At 44.4% G+C, this 15,532-nt stretch overlaps 1 protein-coding gene across 1 annotated transcript; it reads right to left on the reverse strand.

Annotated features, from left to right (window-relative positions):
• Window positions 1-12,084: 12,084 nt before the first annotated feature.
• Window positions 12,085-14,875, reverse strand: LOC104594313 (uncharacterized protein At4g26485-like). The gene is made up of 3 exons (XM_010254557.3): window positions 14,472-14,875; window positions 13,458-13,656; window positions 12,085-13,057 (listed from the first exon to the last, which is right to left on the reverse strand). Exons 1-3 carry the CDS (start codon window positions 14,659-14,661, stop codon window positions 12,352-12,354), a joined length of 1,095 nt encoding a protein of 364 aa, XP_010252859.1. The 5' UTR covers window positions 14,662-14,875; the 3' UTR covers window positions 12,085-12,351.
• Window positions 14,876-15,532: the final 657 nt, after the last annotated feature.

Below are 15,532 nucleotides of genomic sequence, written 5' to 3' on the forward strand. Positions count from 1 at the left end.
CCCAATCAACTTGGCAGTACATCAGTGTCAGCCTTGGTAGGATAAATCTCCCTAGATCTATCCAACGGCTGTGAAGATTCTAAACTAACACGAGTCTCATAAGTGTCCAGTTTAAGGGTATTACACAAAAACAAACCACAATGACATGAATCAATTATGTACCTTATTTATTTACAATAAATGTCAAAAGGTACATCAATCTGATTGGAGCTAAGGGCATAACCGTCTAACACCCGCGCTCCATAGCATCGTGGGAACAGCCAAAGACCTAGTTCTAGGCACAATTTACAGCGAGCCAGAAGCACTGGAAAACTTTGGCCAGCCTTATGCAAGTGCGGCAAAGGAAGACAAAATCTCTCAGAAACTACCTAGCGAGATTCAACAAAGAAGCATTATAGGTCAGGAACCTAAATCAGTTTGTGGTTGTCACCGCCATACAGCACGGGCTCCGCCCCTCACCATTCAACTTCTCCATCTCCAAGAACCCTCCACACACGCTAGTCACTAGTCGCGCTAATGAGCCATGCCCAGAAGTACATCAACGCAGAAGAAGCCTAGGTGTAGATACGGGACGAAGAAAAAAGACCAGACAAGAAGAGAAGGGACACAGAGGAGTGGAAGTCAGAGAGATCAGATCGAGACCATAAGAGGCAGGACCGTCGGCCCGACCGCAGACCACGGATGCCCCCACCGACTTATTGAAACTTCATGACGACACCGCGATCTGAAGTTCTGGTGCAAATTCGCGACCGCAGCTATGTCCGGTGGGCCAAAAAGATGAAGACATAGGGCAATAAGAGGAACCATGACAAATATTGCAAGTTCCATAGGGACCATGGCCATGACATGGACAACTGCTTCGACCTCCACAACCACATCGAGGACCTAATCAGGCGTGGGTACCTCGGCAGATTTGTCGATAAGAACGAGAAGCCAGCATAGGAAGAACCGCGCATAGAAAATGCTCTGCCACCACCCCGAGATCCTCCTACTGGCGTGATCCATGTGATATCTTGGGGGATCTCCGTGGGAGGGGAGATCAGCTCAAGATGCAAGAAGTATGTGCAACTATGAGAGATCGGAAACCGGGGACACAAGAAGAAGCGTGACCAACCAATCACCTTCAACAACGACGATCTCCGAGGAGTCCAGACCCCTCACGACGATGCTCTAGTGATCACAACCGAGGTTGCCAACTTTGAAGTGCGGTGCATTTTAGTTGACAATGGAAACTCCACTGACGTCCTCTTCAAAGAAGCCTTTGAGAAGCTCGGTATTGACAAAGACCGCCTCACCCCCGTCAACACTCCCTTGATGGGCTTCTCCGGGGAGTCCCTCTTGCTAATCGGGTGGATAACCCTCCCCCTTTTGATCAGAGACGGTGATGTTACTACAACAGCCATGGTGGATTTCATCATGGTCTGTTGCCCCTCATCATATAACACCATCCTCGGCTAACTGAATACGGTATAGGGGTAGCATGTGGAGACTAGAGAACTGCACGACAATGCTACTTGCTCTCTTGCCGAGGACCATGCCCGATCGCGGAAACACTGATGGCTGAAGCCTATGATCTGCAAGATGAGGTGAAGACACAACGCGGCCAACCTGTTGAAGACCTCATCCAGGTGCCGCTCAATGAAGAAGACCCTGAGAAGACAGTCCAGGTTGGCTCTGTCCTGGACAACCGCCTTTGGGAAGAACTGATACAACTACTGAAAGATCATGTCAATGTATTCGCTTGGTCGGCAGGAGATATGTTAGGGATTGACCCCGAGGTTATCACCCACCGATTAAACGTTGATCCATGCTACCAATCCATCAGGCAAAAGAAGAGAAGTTTCACTACAGAACGATGGTAGGTGATCGTTGACGAGGTCCAGAAACTGCTCGACATCGGCTTCATTTGACTGGATGGCCAACGTGGTGATGGTGAAAAAGGCCAAAGGGAAGTGGAGAATATGCATTGACTTCACCAACCTAAACAAAGTCTGCCCTAAGGACAGCTTTCCCTAGCCAAGGATTGACCAGCTCATCGACGCGACGGTAGGACACAAACTCCTGAGCTTCATGGATGCTTTCTCAGGGTACAATTAGATCTAGATGCACCCAGACGACCAGGAGAAAACAACCTTCGTCATCGACCGCAGATTATATTGCTACAAGGTGATGCCTTTCGGCCTAAAAAACGCCAGTGCTACCTATTAATGGCTAGTGAACGAGGTCTTTAAGGATTAGCTCGGCCAGAACGTGGAAGCATACATGGACGACATGCTCTTGAAAAGCAGGAAGGCCAAGCATCACCTAGCTAACCTTAAAGAAGTCTTCGGCACCCTTAGGAAGTACAAGATGACGCTGAACCCGACCAAATGCGCCTTCGAGGTCGGCTCCGGCAAATTTCTAGGGTTTATGGTGACATAAAGGGGAATCGAAGCCAACCCAGAGAAAATACAGGCCATCCTCGACATGCAGTCACCTCGAACCCACAAGGAAGTGCAGCATCTCACCGATAGGATAGCCACCCTTAGAAGATTCATGTCTAAATCTACAGACCAGTGCCTGCCTTTCTTTAAATCTCTCAAGCAACCAAAGGACTTCCAATGGACTGAAGAATGCGAACGGTCTTTTCAAGATCTTAAGCAGTACATGAGCTCGCAGCCCCTCCTCACCAAACCGAGCCCGAGGGGTGAGTTGTTGCTCTACCTCTCAACTAGGGATGAGGTCGTCAACTAGGTACTAGTCAAAGAGGAAGACCAAGTATAGAGACCGATCTACTACACCAACAAAGTGCTCAGCGGCATGGAGACCCGATATTCGAATCTAGAAAAGATGACCTTGGCGCTAGTCACCTCGGCAAGGAAGCTCAAACCGTATTTCCAAGCTCACAGCATCCGGGTGCTTACCGACCAGCTCCTCAAGCAAATACTTTAAAGGCCAAAAGCATAAGGCCGCTTGATCAAATGGAGCATGGAACTGAGCGAATTTGACATAGATTACGCACCTCGGCCCCCAATCAAAGCCCAGTCTTTGCCCGACTTCATTGTAGAATGCACCTTCACTACACAGGACCCAGCCCCCAAGTTGTAGGTAACTTTCCACATGGACAGTTCATAAAACAAACAAGGCAGCGGGGCCTTCCTCATCCTCCTCGGCCCAGACAGCGCGATACTGGAGCACGCCCTCAAGTTTGAATTCAAAGCCTCCAACAACAAATCTGAGTATGGGGCTCTGATCGTTGGACTTTGACTTGCTCTAGACCTCGAAGAATAGAAGCGTTCAGTGACTCTCAGCTAGTCGTAAACTAAATCCACGGCCAGTTTGAGACACGGACACCCACAATGGTGAGTTACCTACAGAAAGTGCAGGAGGTCATCCAAAGGCTTGAACAGTTCAATATTCAGCAGATTCCCCGAGCCGAAAACATCCGAGCAGACGCCTTATCGAAGTTAGCTAGTTCATCGAAAATAGACCTAGACTAGATAGTGCGGATTAACACACTGACCCAGTCGAGCATTGCACCAATGGCCTTACTCGTCCTCCCGATACAGCACGGCCCATCCTGGATGGACCCCATTACTCAATACCACCAGGATGGCACACTTTCGGAAGATAAGGCAGAAGCCAAGAAGCTCCAGCATAGATCAGCCCGTACCTGAAATGTCTTCCCCCTGGCAAGGCCGACTATGTCCTTAGAGAAATACACGAAGGCATCTGTGGAGATCACCCTAGCGCCTGAACCCTAGCTCACAAGGCACTTCGACAAAGATACTATTGGCCGACCATGAAGCAGGATGCAGCCCAGCTCGTGCAAAAGTGTGACAGTTGTCAGCGGCACTCTAACCTTCACCATCAGCCAACAGTCCCCCTGAAGCCGATCACCAGCCCATGGGCGTTCACGCAATGGGGTATGGACATCCTCGGCCCCTTTCTCACCATGGTTGCACAGAAGAAGTTCCTCTTGGTGGTAATAGACTACTTCACGAAATGGGTGGAAGCCGAAGCACTAGCATGCATTACCGCGCACAATGCCAAAATTTTTCTAGCAGTGTATTGTCTATCGATTCGGTATTCTACGGGTCTTCTTCACAGACAACAATACGCAATTCACCGACCAAAAATTTGAAGCTCTTTGCACTGGCCTGAAGATCGACCACTGAACCACCACCATACATTGACCTCAGAGCAATGGTAGACCAAAGTAACCAACCAAACCTTATTGCACGACCTGAAAACCCGACTTGACCAGTGCCTGTGCTAGGCGTATAGGCATACTCCATGGACGGGCTACCGGAGAGACCCTTCAGCCTGACTTATGGGGCCGAAGCCATGGTACCCGTGGAAATAGGCTCACCGATCCTCTAGACCGAGTTTTACGATGAGGACCAGAACGATGAAGACCTCCGCGCAGAGTTAGACCTAGTAGAAGAAGCACGGGACCAAGCACACGTCAGGATGGTAGCACAGCAGCAGAGGATGGAAAAATATTACGACTCTGAAGTCTGAAGATGGGAGTTCAAAACAGGTGACCTCGTCCTCCACAAAGTCATTGTGCCCGTGCTAGGAGAAGGCAAGCTCAAACCAAACTGGGAATGACCATACAGAATCACTAGAGTCCTTGGACTCGGCACCTACAAACTCGAAGACCTTGATGGCCCACCAATACAAATGAGTTGGAACACTAGGAACGTCCAAATGTACTACCAATAGTTCACACTATCAATAAAGAATTTGTTCAAGCTACATGTAAATTGCCTAGCACACCGCACACACGCACCACGTACAACACATGATACACATTACGCACACATCACGCATGTCGCACAACACGTGCAGCTCGGCACACAACATTGACTCGACTGATCTTTGAATGGCCTGAGCCCGCGACGAGTAGCTTGGCAACGCATTACCGACCAAGCAAACCGCCTCAACCGTCATCGGCCTGAGCCTAAAGTGGAGAAAAACGCCCCCGCCCATCGGGGCCTAAGGTCAGTCATTAAAATTCACACATCCACAACTAACAGCCAGACCAGATCTAGCCAAGCAACGACCAGCCCCCCAAAGAGCCAAAAAAGCTCCCGAGACCGACAACTGAGTATCCCTAAAGATTGAGAGCTCGGAACATACTCCGGCCACCCAAGCCGGAGACCAAAAGGATCTCGGCCAACTCCCAACCTTGGTTTAGATAAGGCTGAGGACCAAGAATTCACGAAAAGAAGAGAAGACAAAAAGAGAAAGCAGCACACATGCCCAGAACAAAAGGCAAACATGTTTTCATTAACTTATTGAAACCAGTACATAGATTAAAGCCTGTCATACCGAGCCACTACAAAAAACGGGGCAACAACCACAAAAGGCATCAAAGGGAACTCCGTGGAAGCTCATTCCTCGGTGAGGGGATCCGTAGCTCTCATCGCTCTCATCAGCAACAAGGTTTTCATTAACTTATTGAAACCTTATTGAAACCAGTACATAGATTAAAGCCTGTCACCCGTCGCTCTCATCAGCAACAAGGTTGTCCACGATGGGCAGGGTCTCGTCGTCATACGCATCCCAAGCCTACGCGACGTTAGCCAACTCTGGGCAGTGACGCAGTGCCCTCCTCTGGAAGACGTTGAACCCCACCTTATAGGAGCTCGAGGCGTACTCGTCCATCTCTTGCCGGTATTCAACCAAGCCCTTGAACCGAGCCACCGCCGTTTCGGCAGCCTCATTCTTCACCCGCTCTCTCTCCACCTTCAGCTTGACGATCTAGTGCTTCAAGCTTCAAATGACATCCGCTTGCTCGGCTATTTGGTTCTTCAGTTCGGCCAACTCCGCTTCCAACACGGCAGTGTGCTCGCCAACCACCCAAAGCTCGACCAATTGAGCCTTTAGGTTTAACTATTCAGAGTGCTCTCTCTCATACACGCCCCGTAGATCCCGAAGACGGTCCACTAGAGCAATTGTCAAGTACACGTTCTACAGACAAGAAACGATTTCAGCACGGAGAAACTTAGTTAAAAACAACAGAAACAAGTATGAACTTACTTGAGTTGCAGCCCGGATGAGTGAGCATTCTAACGCACCGCTTCTAGTTTCCCCAACTTCCCGACTGATGGTCATGATCATGAGCCCACGGAGAAGTTGTTCTGGCACCCCAGCCATCTCAAGCCTGTCTTTGGGACGAACCATCCACCGTGGCATGTGGTAGGCCGAGCTGGTGCCTCCCACTTCCATCCGTGGAGAAGGAAGAACGGCAGCCCGATAAACTTCCAGTTCCACTACTACCACGTCTTCATCATCACCCCATTGCCAGGCCCTTTTCTGTTGACGGGATGTCCACTCGGAAGACCTCAGTGGCAAGACCACCTCCAGACGAGGCTGGGACAATGCACCCCCCCCCTTCGCCTCTACTGGTTTTCCTTCATTCAACGGGCAATCCCTTCTTCGCTAGCCATTTCCACACATGCACTGCGGAATCATAACAGAGTAAGTATAGGTTCGAAGAGAGAAGGATTTGACAAATAAACCAAAGCAACAAGACAAACCACCCTGCGCATTAGTCCGACGAGCATCAACATCTCAGAGCATGTGTATGCCACCACATCTATCTCACGGATCATACTCAGGGCCAACCTCTCCTCCCCAATAAGCCTATGCCACTTGGGCTGCTACACCTTTGTCCTCGACTTCTATAGTGCAGCCGAGAAAGGTAGGCCCCCAAGACAGTGCACAAAGAAGAACTCCTCCTTCCAGTGCTTCATAGAGGATGGGGCCCCGACCAACAGTTTGATGTTTTTCCTAGCCGAGAAATAATAGTAGCCCTGCTGGTGAAGCTTCAGCTGGAGGAGATAGCTCACCATACCCAAGGTCAACTCGATGTCACGAACGGTGCAATACAACATAAAGCCGAACAAAAATCTAAAAGAGTTCGGCATCAATTGCACCGGAAACACCCAGTACCATCCAAACACCCCAACTACCCCTTCGTCCAAGGGAAACCTTAGCCCGACTTCCAAGCTGCTCTCGTACATGCATACCTCGCCCGGCTGAGCATCCGTTGGCCTCTCGCCGACCCGTGGACACTTCATCCCAAACTCCTCGGGAATGTCATACAGGGCTCGGATCGGAGCCATGTCCCCAGGGGTCAAATGCAAGGGATGGTCACGAATCAACAGCCAGCCCGCACGGGAAGTTCTACCTCCACTCTGGAAGGACCAACCTTGGCCTCCCCGACCTCCGCAGACCTCTCCAACTTTACCGCCTCAAATTCCCCAACCTCAGACTCATAGTTTGAGCCACTAGAACTGGAAGAACCAAAAGAAGAAGAAGAGGAACGGGAAGATGGGGAAGACATCTTACCGAACTTGAAGCCGTGGAATTAGAGCAAAAGCCGAGCAACGCCAACAAGCTCTTGCCGAGCTATCTAAGCAGTTCCTCTCGCAAATGGCGAAGGTGAAATGCCCTTCCTGCCCTTCTTATAACCCTTGAAAGCGCAAATCAAAGCCAGATCAATGGTGGACATCAAGCGCCGCTCTAACGAAGCTCAGGAAGACCAATCAACGTGACTGTCACTGCACGTGCGAGGCCTTGGGAACTAAAGCGACGTTCTTGACAAGAAATGGTAAAGGCATTAACTGCACCAGTCCACCCTGAAGCGCCAGTCTGACCAAATCTATGGACCTCCACGGTCCGCCCAAGACTGCCGGTCCAACCAACCCCTTGAGTCTCCTCATTACGCCCAATGACGGACCTCGACCAAAAGAGCCCTTGTTGTATCCCAACTGAGCACTCCTCTCATCGACTCTGGAATTGGGGAAGTGGTGTTCAAATTCTGAAGTTAGAATTCTCGAAGTTCCGTAACCGATGATCGAAGAACTCCTCAGCCACAACCCACATTGCGTGGACGACAAGCTACACCAAGATCCGAGGAATATGAAGTGGACAACGCACAACTAGGACTTCAACTTGTAGTTCCTCAGTCGAGAAACAAAGCACTCTGCCGTGCTACACCTAGGCCGAGCACTTCATCCTCGACTTCAAAACCGGGGGAGTGGTGTTCGGGTCATGGTTGAGCTGTCCTTAGATGACACGTGGCCACCCAATCATCGCTCGGTCACCCCAGCCACGTTAGCATGGCCCGGCCAACTCCACGGCATACACCGACTCCGCGGCTATGACTGCGCTACACTATTACCATAGCCCCCCATCTTATCCTCTCAGCCACGTCAGCTACACGTCATGAAGATAAACACGACCAAGGATAGGAGGAGGGATGAGGACAACTCCACTGGGTATAGGGCTCTATCCCAAAGACCTCGGCGGTTAACCTTATCTCGGCAACCCCAGAAGCCTAATCCGACCAGGACACAAACCTCCGACTATAAAAAGGTATATCCCACTCAAGGTAAGGGATTCAAACTTCTAGCACCCATATTGTTACTCTGCTCGGACCAGCACCCTTATTGCTTGGCCCGACCATCCACCACCTTCTACTGACTTAAGCATTAGAGTATCTACTCGGGGATAACTCCTTGGGCCTCTGACATCCTTTCCTGATCACATGTCTTGAAGCGCAGCTCTATCCTACCACCTCAGCTCCACCCTGTTGGCAAGGACTATCTGACTACCTCTCTCAGTTAATACACCACTTCGGATCGAGTAGCATCACAGAAGAATCCTAGAAGTACTCTATCATTCGGCTATTCTAATTTATCTACTAGTTTACTTTCCTAGTTATACCAATAGTTTGTTTCTTAGTTACATTAGAAGTGCTTCTCAGACGTTTCAGATTGGTCTACCTTCAAATCCATAATATGATCCTGCTCGGCAGGCGCCACCTCACATCTTACGTACATCGGATTTGAACAACCTTTAGAATCGCTCAGAATATAATGGCTTCAACCAAATTTGTATTGCCAATGAAACAGAGGTTTGGGTTTGGCTCATGTTGGTTCTTCCTCTTTCACATATAATGGTCTTAACCCTCTATTTCATGTTCCTTTTATCACTGAAAATTTGCTCTCCATTAATCAATTCACTCTACTCTACTCTACCCTATTGCACTAGTAAGGATGATAAACCAAAAGTAGAAGCCTAGATTAATGCGTGGTATGTAGTAGGAGATAACCTTTAGAATCCAACGAAATGGCGACCATGTTAGATTGTTAGTGACGCTACGCCCAATGCTCTTGCTAAACAAGCGGCAAAAGAGAAGTCTCCTTCACCAACCTCCAATATTCTGTGAGAGCTTGTGTAGTGATTTATTCCCCCAACCCTCTCAGTTTCACCAATTTCTTCTCTCGCCCCACTTCTTTGCAACATTTTGTGTTGGGTAATACAAAATTTTGAAAAATTATACAGTCTTAGCATTTACATAAAAACACACGCTATCACAAGAAGTAAAAGTGATACCCAATATTATATTAATAACTCAAAACATTTGTAATACAAAAATACTTTCTTTGACCAACCTAAAATATTAATTACAAGTAGAAATGGGCAATAATACCTAACACAATCTAAATTACTAATGTTAGGTTGAAATGCTCTCCCTAGGGCAAGGGCAAGGAGATTTAGTTCAGCATTAAAATCCTCAGGGCGTTGCAGTTAAAAAAAAAAAAAAAAGAAAAACAAAAAAATTCCCAATGGCGGGAACTGATGAGACACATTGTAAAATTGATCTGTCGTTGTGAATCAAAGGCGCTGCCACATAGGTGCTTTATCAGCAAAGGCCTCATTATATGCATTCGTATGTATCGATGTTTGTAAAAGTAAACATTGATTTCTGTGCGCCTCTTTGAAATGAATAGTCATTTATTGGCACTTTGCTGATGTAATGTCTAATGATGCTTATGTGTCATAAACACCCTCTTAATTATTTTTGTCGGTTTCATAGCCACACAAGTAGAAAATGTTTATTCAATAAACATAAACGAAACCAAACACCCTCTAAATGAGATAAGATTTAGATAAGAAATGAAAAAAAAAAATGATATGATACAGCACGCCTTGCGCTACATAATTATATCTACAGAAAGGCTATGATTGCCATCTAACTAATTATATGACAGCCTAAAAACTTTCCATCAACTGATCTTAACATCACAAAGTATGGAAGATTTGAACGGCGTTAGAATGTCTTACTCCTACTCCACAACACACCATAGCAGCACATCTTTAATGGTATTTATTCAATATACCACTTTGGGAAGGTCCAAGTGGATGATGGTAGTTACATGATATGAATCAAGGTCTTTTCGTAAAAAACAACAATTTTCTAAATCGCTGGAGGTATGTAATTCTTATCAATGTTTTAAAAGACAATCCAGAACCGGAATCGTTATAGCCACCGATTTTTGGTCAATGGTTCGATCATCTGATTCGAATAGATAATATGTTTTGACAAAAAATTAAAAAATTTAAAATAAAATGGCCAAAAACTGTTGAACGGGTCAACGGTATGACCACCCGAGTCAACAGGTCGTTGACCGATTCAATAGATTTTTTGCCAGAGACCGTGTTTGGGGTAAAACAGAACCTATTGCAAAGATAGTTCTCAGGCCGAACGGTCCAACCGCCTAGGTCAATGATGGTTCGAAAACCATGATTCTTATCTTAATAGTTGTAGATTTTTAATTGGAGAGAACAACTAAGTAAGGGTGGAAACAAATTGAGTCTTTCACAAGTTATTTGAATTTACTTAGACTTGTTCACAAGCTGGGCTTCGGGCCAAACTTTACAATGTCTCAAGCTTGGGCTTCAAATCGGGCCCATTAGAATTTTGACAAAAGCCAAGCTCAAGCCCGGCGGCCCATGAACAGGTCTAAATTTAGTTCATGAAAAGCTCGATTCAGCTTGGCCTAAATCGAGCTGAGCTCGAGTCTAATATAACTTGGCTTGTTAAGGCTTGTGAGTCTAGTCAAGCTATATATATATATATATATACTAGGTTTTTATAATTCTCAAATTTTTTATATGTAAAATAAAAATATTATTTTTTTATATTTATAATTTTTTTTTTAATTTTATAGGAAGCTTGGCTCACATTTGAACTTGCACTTACCAACTTTTGAGTCAAGCCAAACTCGAGCTCAAACCAAGCTCAAACTCGATCCTCATGACTTTTTGGTATGGTCGAACTTGAATAGACAAATATTCAGCTAGCTCGGCTCAAATATATTATATTTTGAAGCCTTATCTACAAGTTATACTATTAAAATTCAGAGTCATGCATTCATTAATATATGTTAAAACCTCATATGTTCTTAGTTTTCATTGGTTTATATTTCATAAAGTGCATACTCATGTTTTATAAAGTATATTTATAATCCATACTTTAACAACATTAACTATGATATATCAGTTTGTCTTTTTGTTGTCTACTGCAATTGATACTTAGTAGATTTTTTCTTTACAAAAAATTAAACACCAATTACAAATTAGAACTTAAGTATATATACATTTCCCCAAAAAGAACTTAAATATTTACCTCCGGAAATTTGATGGCCATATACATGCACAAACTGTGAAATTTGATGGCCGTATACATCCACTCCTGAAATTTGTTTTACAGAATTATAGTTCCTTGTTGAAAAAAGGGCGTGGTTATATTCGAAAACCATACCACCACTTCTTAAAAATGAAAATATAGGTAATGAACCACAGAACCGGGGCTCGGATCTGCTACACACAAGTTGTTTCCACACACCTACCCACCCACGTGTAATTACAGCTACACATTGGGAATATCTCCATTATCATTCATGGGGAGATATTTCCAATACACAGTGGTGGTGTTCGATGGATATGAATATTGGAACAATTTGTGGGTAGCAGATCTGGAGTGTATGAACCATCAAAAATGCATTTTGGAGTCCAAATCTCCTCCAACGTTCCAACATGATGTATTTGCACATCTCATACATGTATGATGGGTATCAATCTTGTGGTGAGATATATATCATGTTGGAATAGTGTTAGGAACAGTTTTAAGTTGGGGATAGTTGTGCTTTTGCCTTTTTGAACTCAATAACACATTGTCATCACACATAAAGAAGCAACTCATCTATCACCATTCAACTTTGACACACAGCAGCACTTCAAAAGGCCATCTTCCATAATGTTCAAAAAAATGATGTTAGTTCTAGAACCAGCAACAAAATAAAAACATAGAACGCTGGTTGCTGGTTGTGTTGATGAACTAGGTGGAACACCAACACAGCCACAAATATAACACCCACTACCCACTAATAGAAATACCAATCCAGTCTAACACACAAAAAGAAAAAAGAAAAAAATCCATAAAAGAATCCAAAAAGCCAGCTAACCCCAAAGAACAAGGAACAGTATTCACCCCTTTCCGAAAATTGATCATAAGCGGAGTAGCAACTTTCTCATCTGAGCCGATCTCAATATCATGAGACTGTGAAGTTCTTCAAGATGAGTAATGTAATCATTCACATTTCTGCTCGATTCTCCAGACATGTATGTTTCAAAACTTCTTCTCAGCATTTCTAAGGTACTTCTCCTAACATCATAATCCATTCTTCCAAACATTTCAACAGATTCAACAAAATACCCATCAAATATCCTTCTAACTTCACTCCCACCTCTGATGGTTGATGCAACCATATGACCGAGAGAATTGTTTATAATAGCGACAACATCTGCACAAGGAAAATTAACTTGAAAAGAAGAATGCCATTGAAATTGGAGTGGACCGAGTGGGGCTGCTTGGACTTTGGTTGGGCAATAGGTATAGGTAGGGGTCAATGCTAATTGAGTTGCAGCCCTCTTCAACCTGTGTGAGATTGCAAACTTAAAGGTTCTACAGTCGCCTAAATGGAAAGGCTCATCACATCTTGTCCCATTTCCTCTCTTATTATTGTAACCAGGATAGTCATCTTGCTTAAACTCAACACACTCAATCAATGCCAAAGAATGTCGTGAACCAAGTTGTTCAAGATTCCAATGGCAATATGGAGCCTTGGTTTTGTGATTGACATGAATTTCCCCGTAGGGCCGAAGCATACTACTTGCATTTCTGAAAAAACCCTGTACCAAACTCCTATGCAGACTGTACACATTACAGAGAAAGGTTAGCACTCAGTAGAACATGATTTCAGAAACTAAAGAGGTGGGTCACAAAAGGCTTATTCTTCCTCAACTTGATAGATGGTTTGTGAAAATCCCATGCGAATTCAATCAAGTCTCGTCCCAAATCCCAACTACATGAATCTCTCTCTCTCTCTCTCTCTCTCTCTCTCTCTCTCTCTGTTCCTTCTCTGGGCTTTAGAAGGCAGATTAGGCAGTGGACTGGTCGGCTATGGTGCTTCTCACTTTGTGTTAAAAATGAGCAGTTGTAAATAATATACTAACATAAAAGAAAATCTGTGACAGATCATGTAAATCAAACAAGAGACAAGCATATTCATGGAATAAACGTTGAGACGGTAGAAGTTACAAATGACGCTTACTTGATAAGTTGGATATCCTCCTCCTTTCCATGGAAACCTGCATGAGGAAAGTTAAAGATAATCCTATCGAATTTCCTCATTCGCAAATCTGTATGAAATTTCATTCGGGTCGCATCCACTCCATGCAAAAGAGTTGCTCCCAGCTTCTCCAACTGTTCCAAATTTGATTTCGCGTCTTTGTACTTCTTAACCAATGTGCCTGGTTGAGAGGAGAGTTTACACGATGTCCCGTAAGAACTTCACTCAAAACAGGTGAAGCACCATAGTTGATTGATAAACCTTTTAATTTTACTAAATGCACACTCAACCATTTTCAATAAAAGAAAATGATAGAACCTCCATTACTTTTACTCACATCCCAACGCATTGTTAAATAGTAAGAAATTGAACTAAACAATCAATGAAAAGCCCATCCAAATCGTCAATAACCAATAGTTCACTCGTTGATTTTCCTTAACTGGGAAAATGGTTTAGATAGATATTCGAATGAAAAAATTAAAAATCCCCAGAAACGTTCGAGGGGTTTTCTTTTCCAAGTCATCCACCAATACGAAGACGATAGGTTGTTACAAGAAAAGCAATTACAACAAATGAAAAACAGAGAAAGGGAAAAGAAGGAAAGAGATGTGATAATGGTTTCGATCACCAGTGGCAGAAAACTGAAGTGAAATTATAATATTGAATGTTAAATATGAAAATGTCTAATTAATAAAAGAAAACAATTAATCTATCGTTACAAAAGCCAGAAATGCAAAAACGTTGATCGGATGCGAAAGTTTGGTCACCATTAATATTACCAGATTGACAGTAGATGGATATGTAACAATGATAGAGTGCGACATTCATTTCATTCACAGATATACATGCGACTACAAACTTCTCCTGGAATGATATGAGAATGATATTTTTCGTGCAGGCGAAGGAGAGACAGAGAGAGAAAGAGAGAATGATATTTTTCGTGCAGGCGAAGGCGAGAGAGAGAGAGAGAGAGAGAGGGGGAGAGAGAGAACATACCATAGGTATCGAGAGAAGAAGCGACGATGTTAGACGCAGAACCAAAAGATCGCGCCAAACTCGAGGAAAAAGAGAAGTCTCCCTCACCAACTAAGAGGATTTGATGAAACGACGAGTAATATTTAACCCAGACCACTGTTTCTTCAATTTCCCCTGCTCCATCTTGATTCACCGCCATTAAATTTTTCATTTTGCTTTCTACTCTACTCTGAGACTCTCAACCTCTCACAGCTCCATTCATTCAGAGGAAACGAGTCGAAAAAGAGAGCGCGGTTTGTTTGGAGTGCGTCGATGTCAAATCTTATAGGGTAGTGGGTAGAGGCTAGTGGGAAGCGAATTCAATTCTAATACAAGGGCCCCTGAGATTCTTCCGAATTACAAATATGCCATTAGCGTAGATCATGTTCACGATCTGATCATGTCGTCTTCCTACTCCTACAGTCTGAACTCCCTCTCGCCACTCCCCTCCCCACCCCCACGGAGAGAGCAAAGAAATTGAATCGTCAACCGCAATCTCGATAGCAATTTTCACTTTTCATTGAGAGCGTTACTAATAACAAATAAGGAATCATGGGAGATTGGAGTTAGAAATAAGAATGAATGGTCTCAGACTTTTTATAAGATTTCCATCTTTGTTAAAGAAGACTTATGACCGACACGCGACCCCATCAGACATCAGGTCATCAGCGAGAGAAGAAACAGCCTTGATCTTTGATCTTTCTTCAAATAGCTTCCTATAGTCTTATGAGTTGTGTCAGTCAACCTCAACCATGTTTCTTTGAGGTACAAGCAAAGTCACCTCAAGTCTCAACACAGACAACCACGACCTAAGACCTTTCACCTTTTCGCACTGGGAAGATGTATATTATATTTTTTAAAATTCTTTGTCAACATTTCCCTTAAATTCATCACGACTTTTCAAAATGTCTAAAACTCACAATGTGAGTAAAATTTTATTTTTCCAAAACTCACCTTCCGTTGGTACACCATTAATACTTCTTAATAGAGGTGTCCATGTCAGCATAAATAACAATTTTCGTGTTCAAATTACCCTTGAATAG

The sequence above is a fragment of the Nelumbo nucifera genome, chromosome 1 (genome assembly GCF_055504915.1).
Source record: "Nelumbo nucifera cultivar China Antique chromosome 1, China Antique-T2T, whole genome shotgun sequence".
Lineage (NCBI taxonomy): Eukaryota > Viridiplantae > Streptophyta > Magnoliopsida > Proteales > Nelumbonaceae > Nelumbo > Nelumbo nucifera.

Bases quoted from the DNA above. Each gene is read 5' to 3' on its own strand.
- LOC104594313 (XM_010254557.3), bottom strand. From the start codon at position 14,661: ATGAAAAATTTAATGGCGGTGAATCAAGATGGAGCAGGGGAAATTGAA. The intron at 13,657-14,471 runs GTATGTTCTCTC...CCTCTCAACCAG, and splicing joins TTCTTCTCTCGATACCTATG to GCACATTGGTTAAGAAGTAC. The intron at 13,058-13,457 runs GTAAGCGTCATT...TAATGTGTACAG, and splicing joins GAGGATATCCAACTTATCAA to TCTGCATAGGAGTTTGGTAC.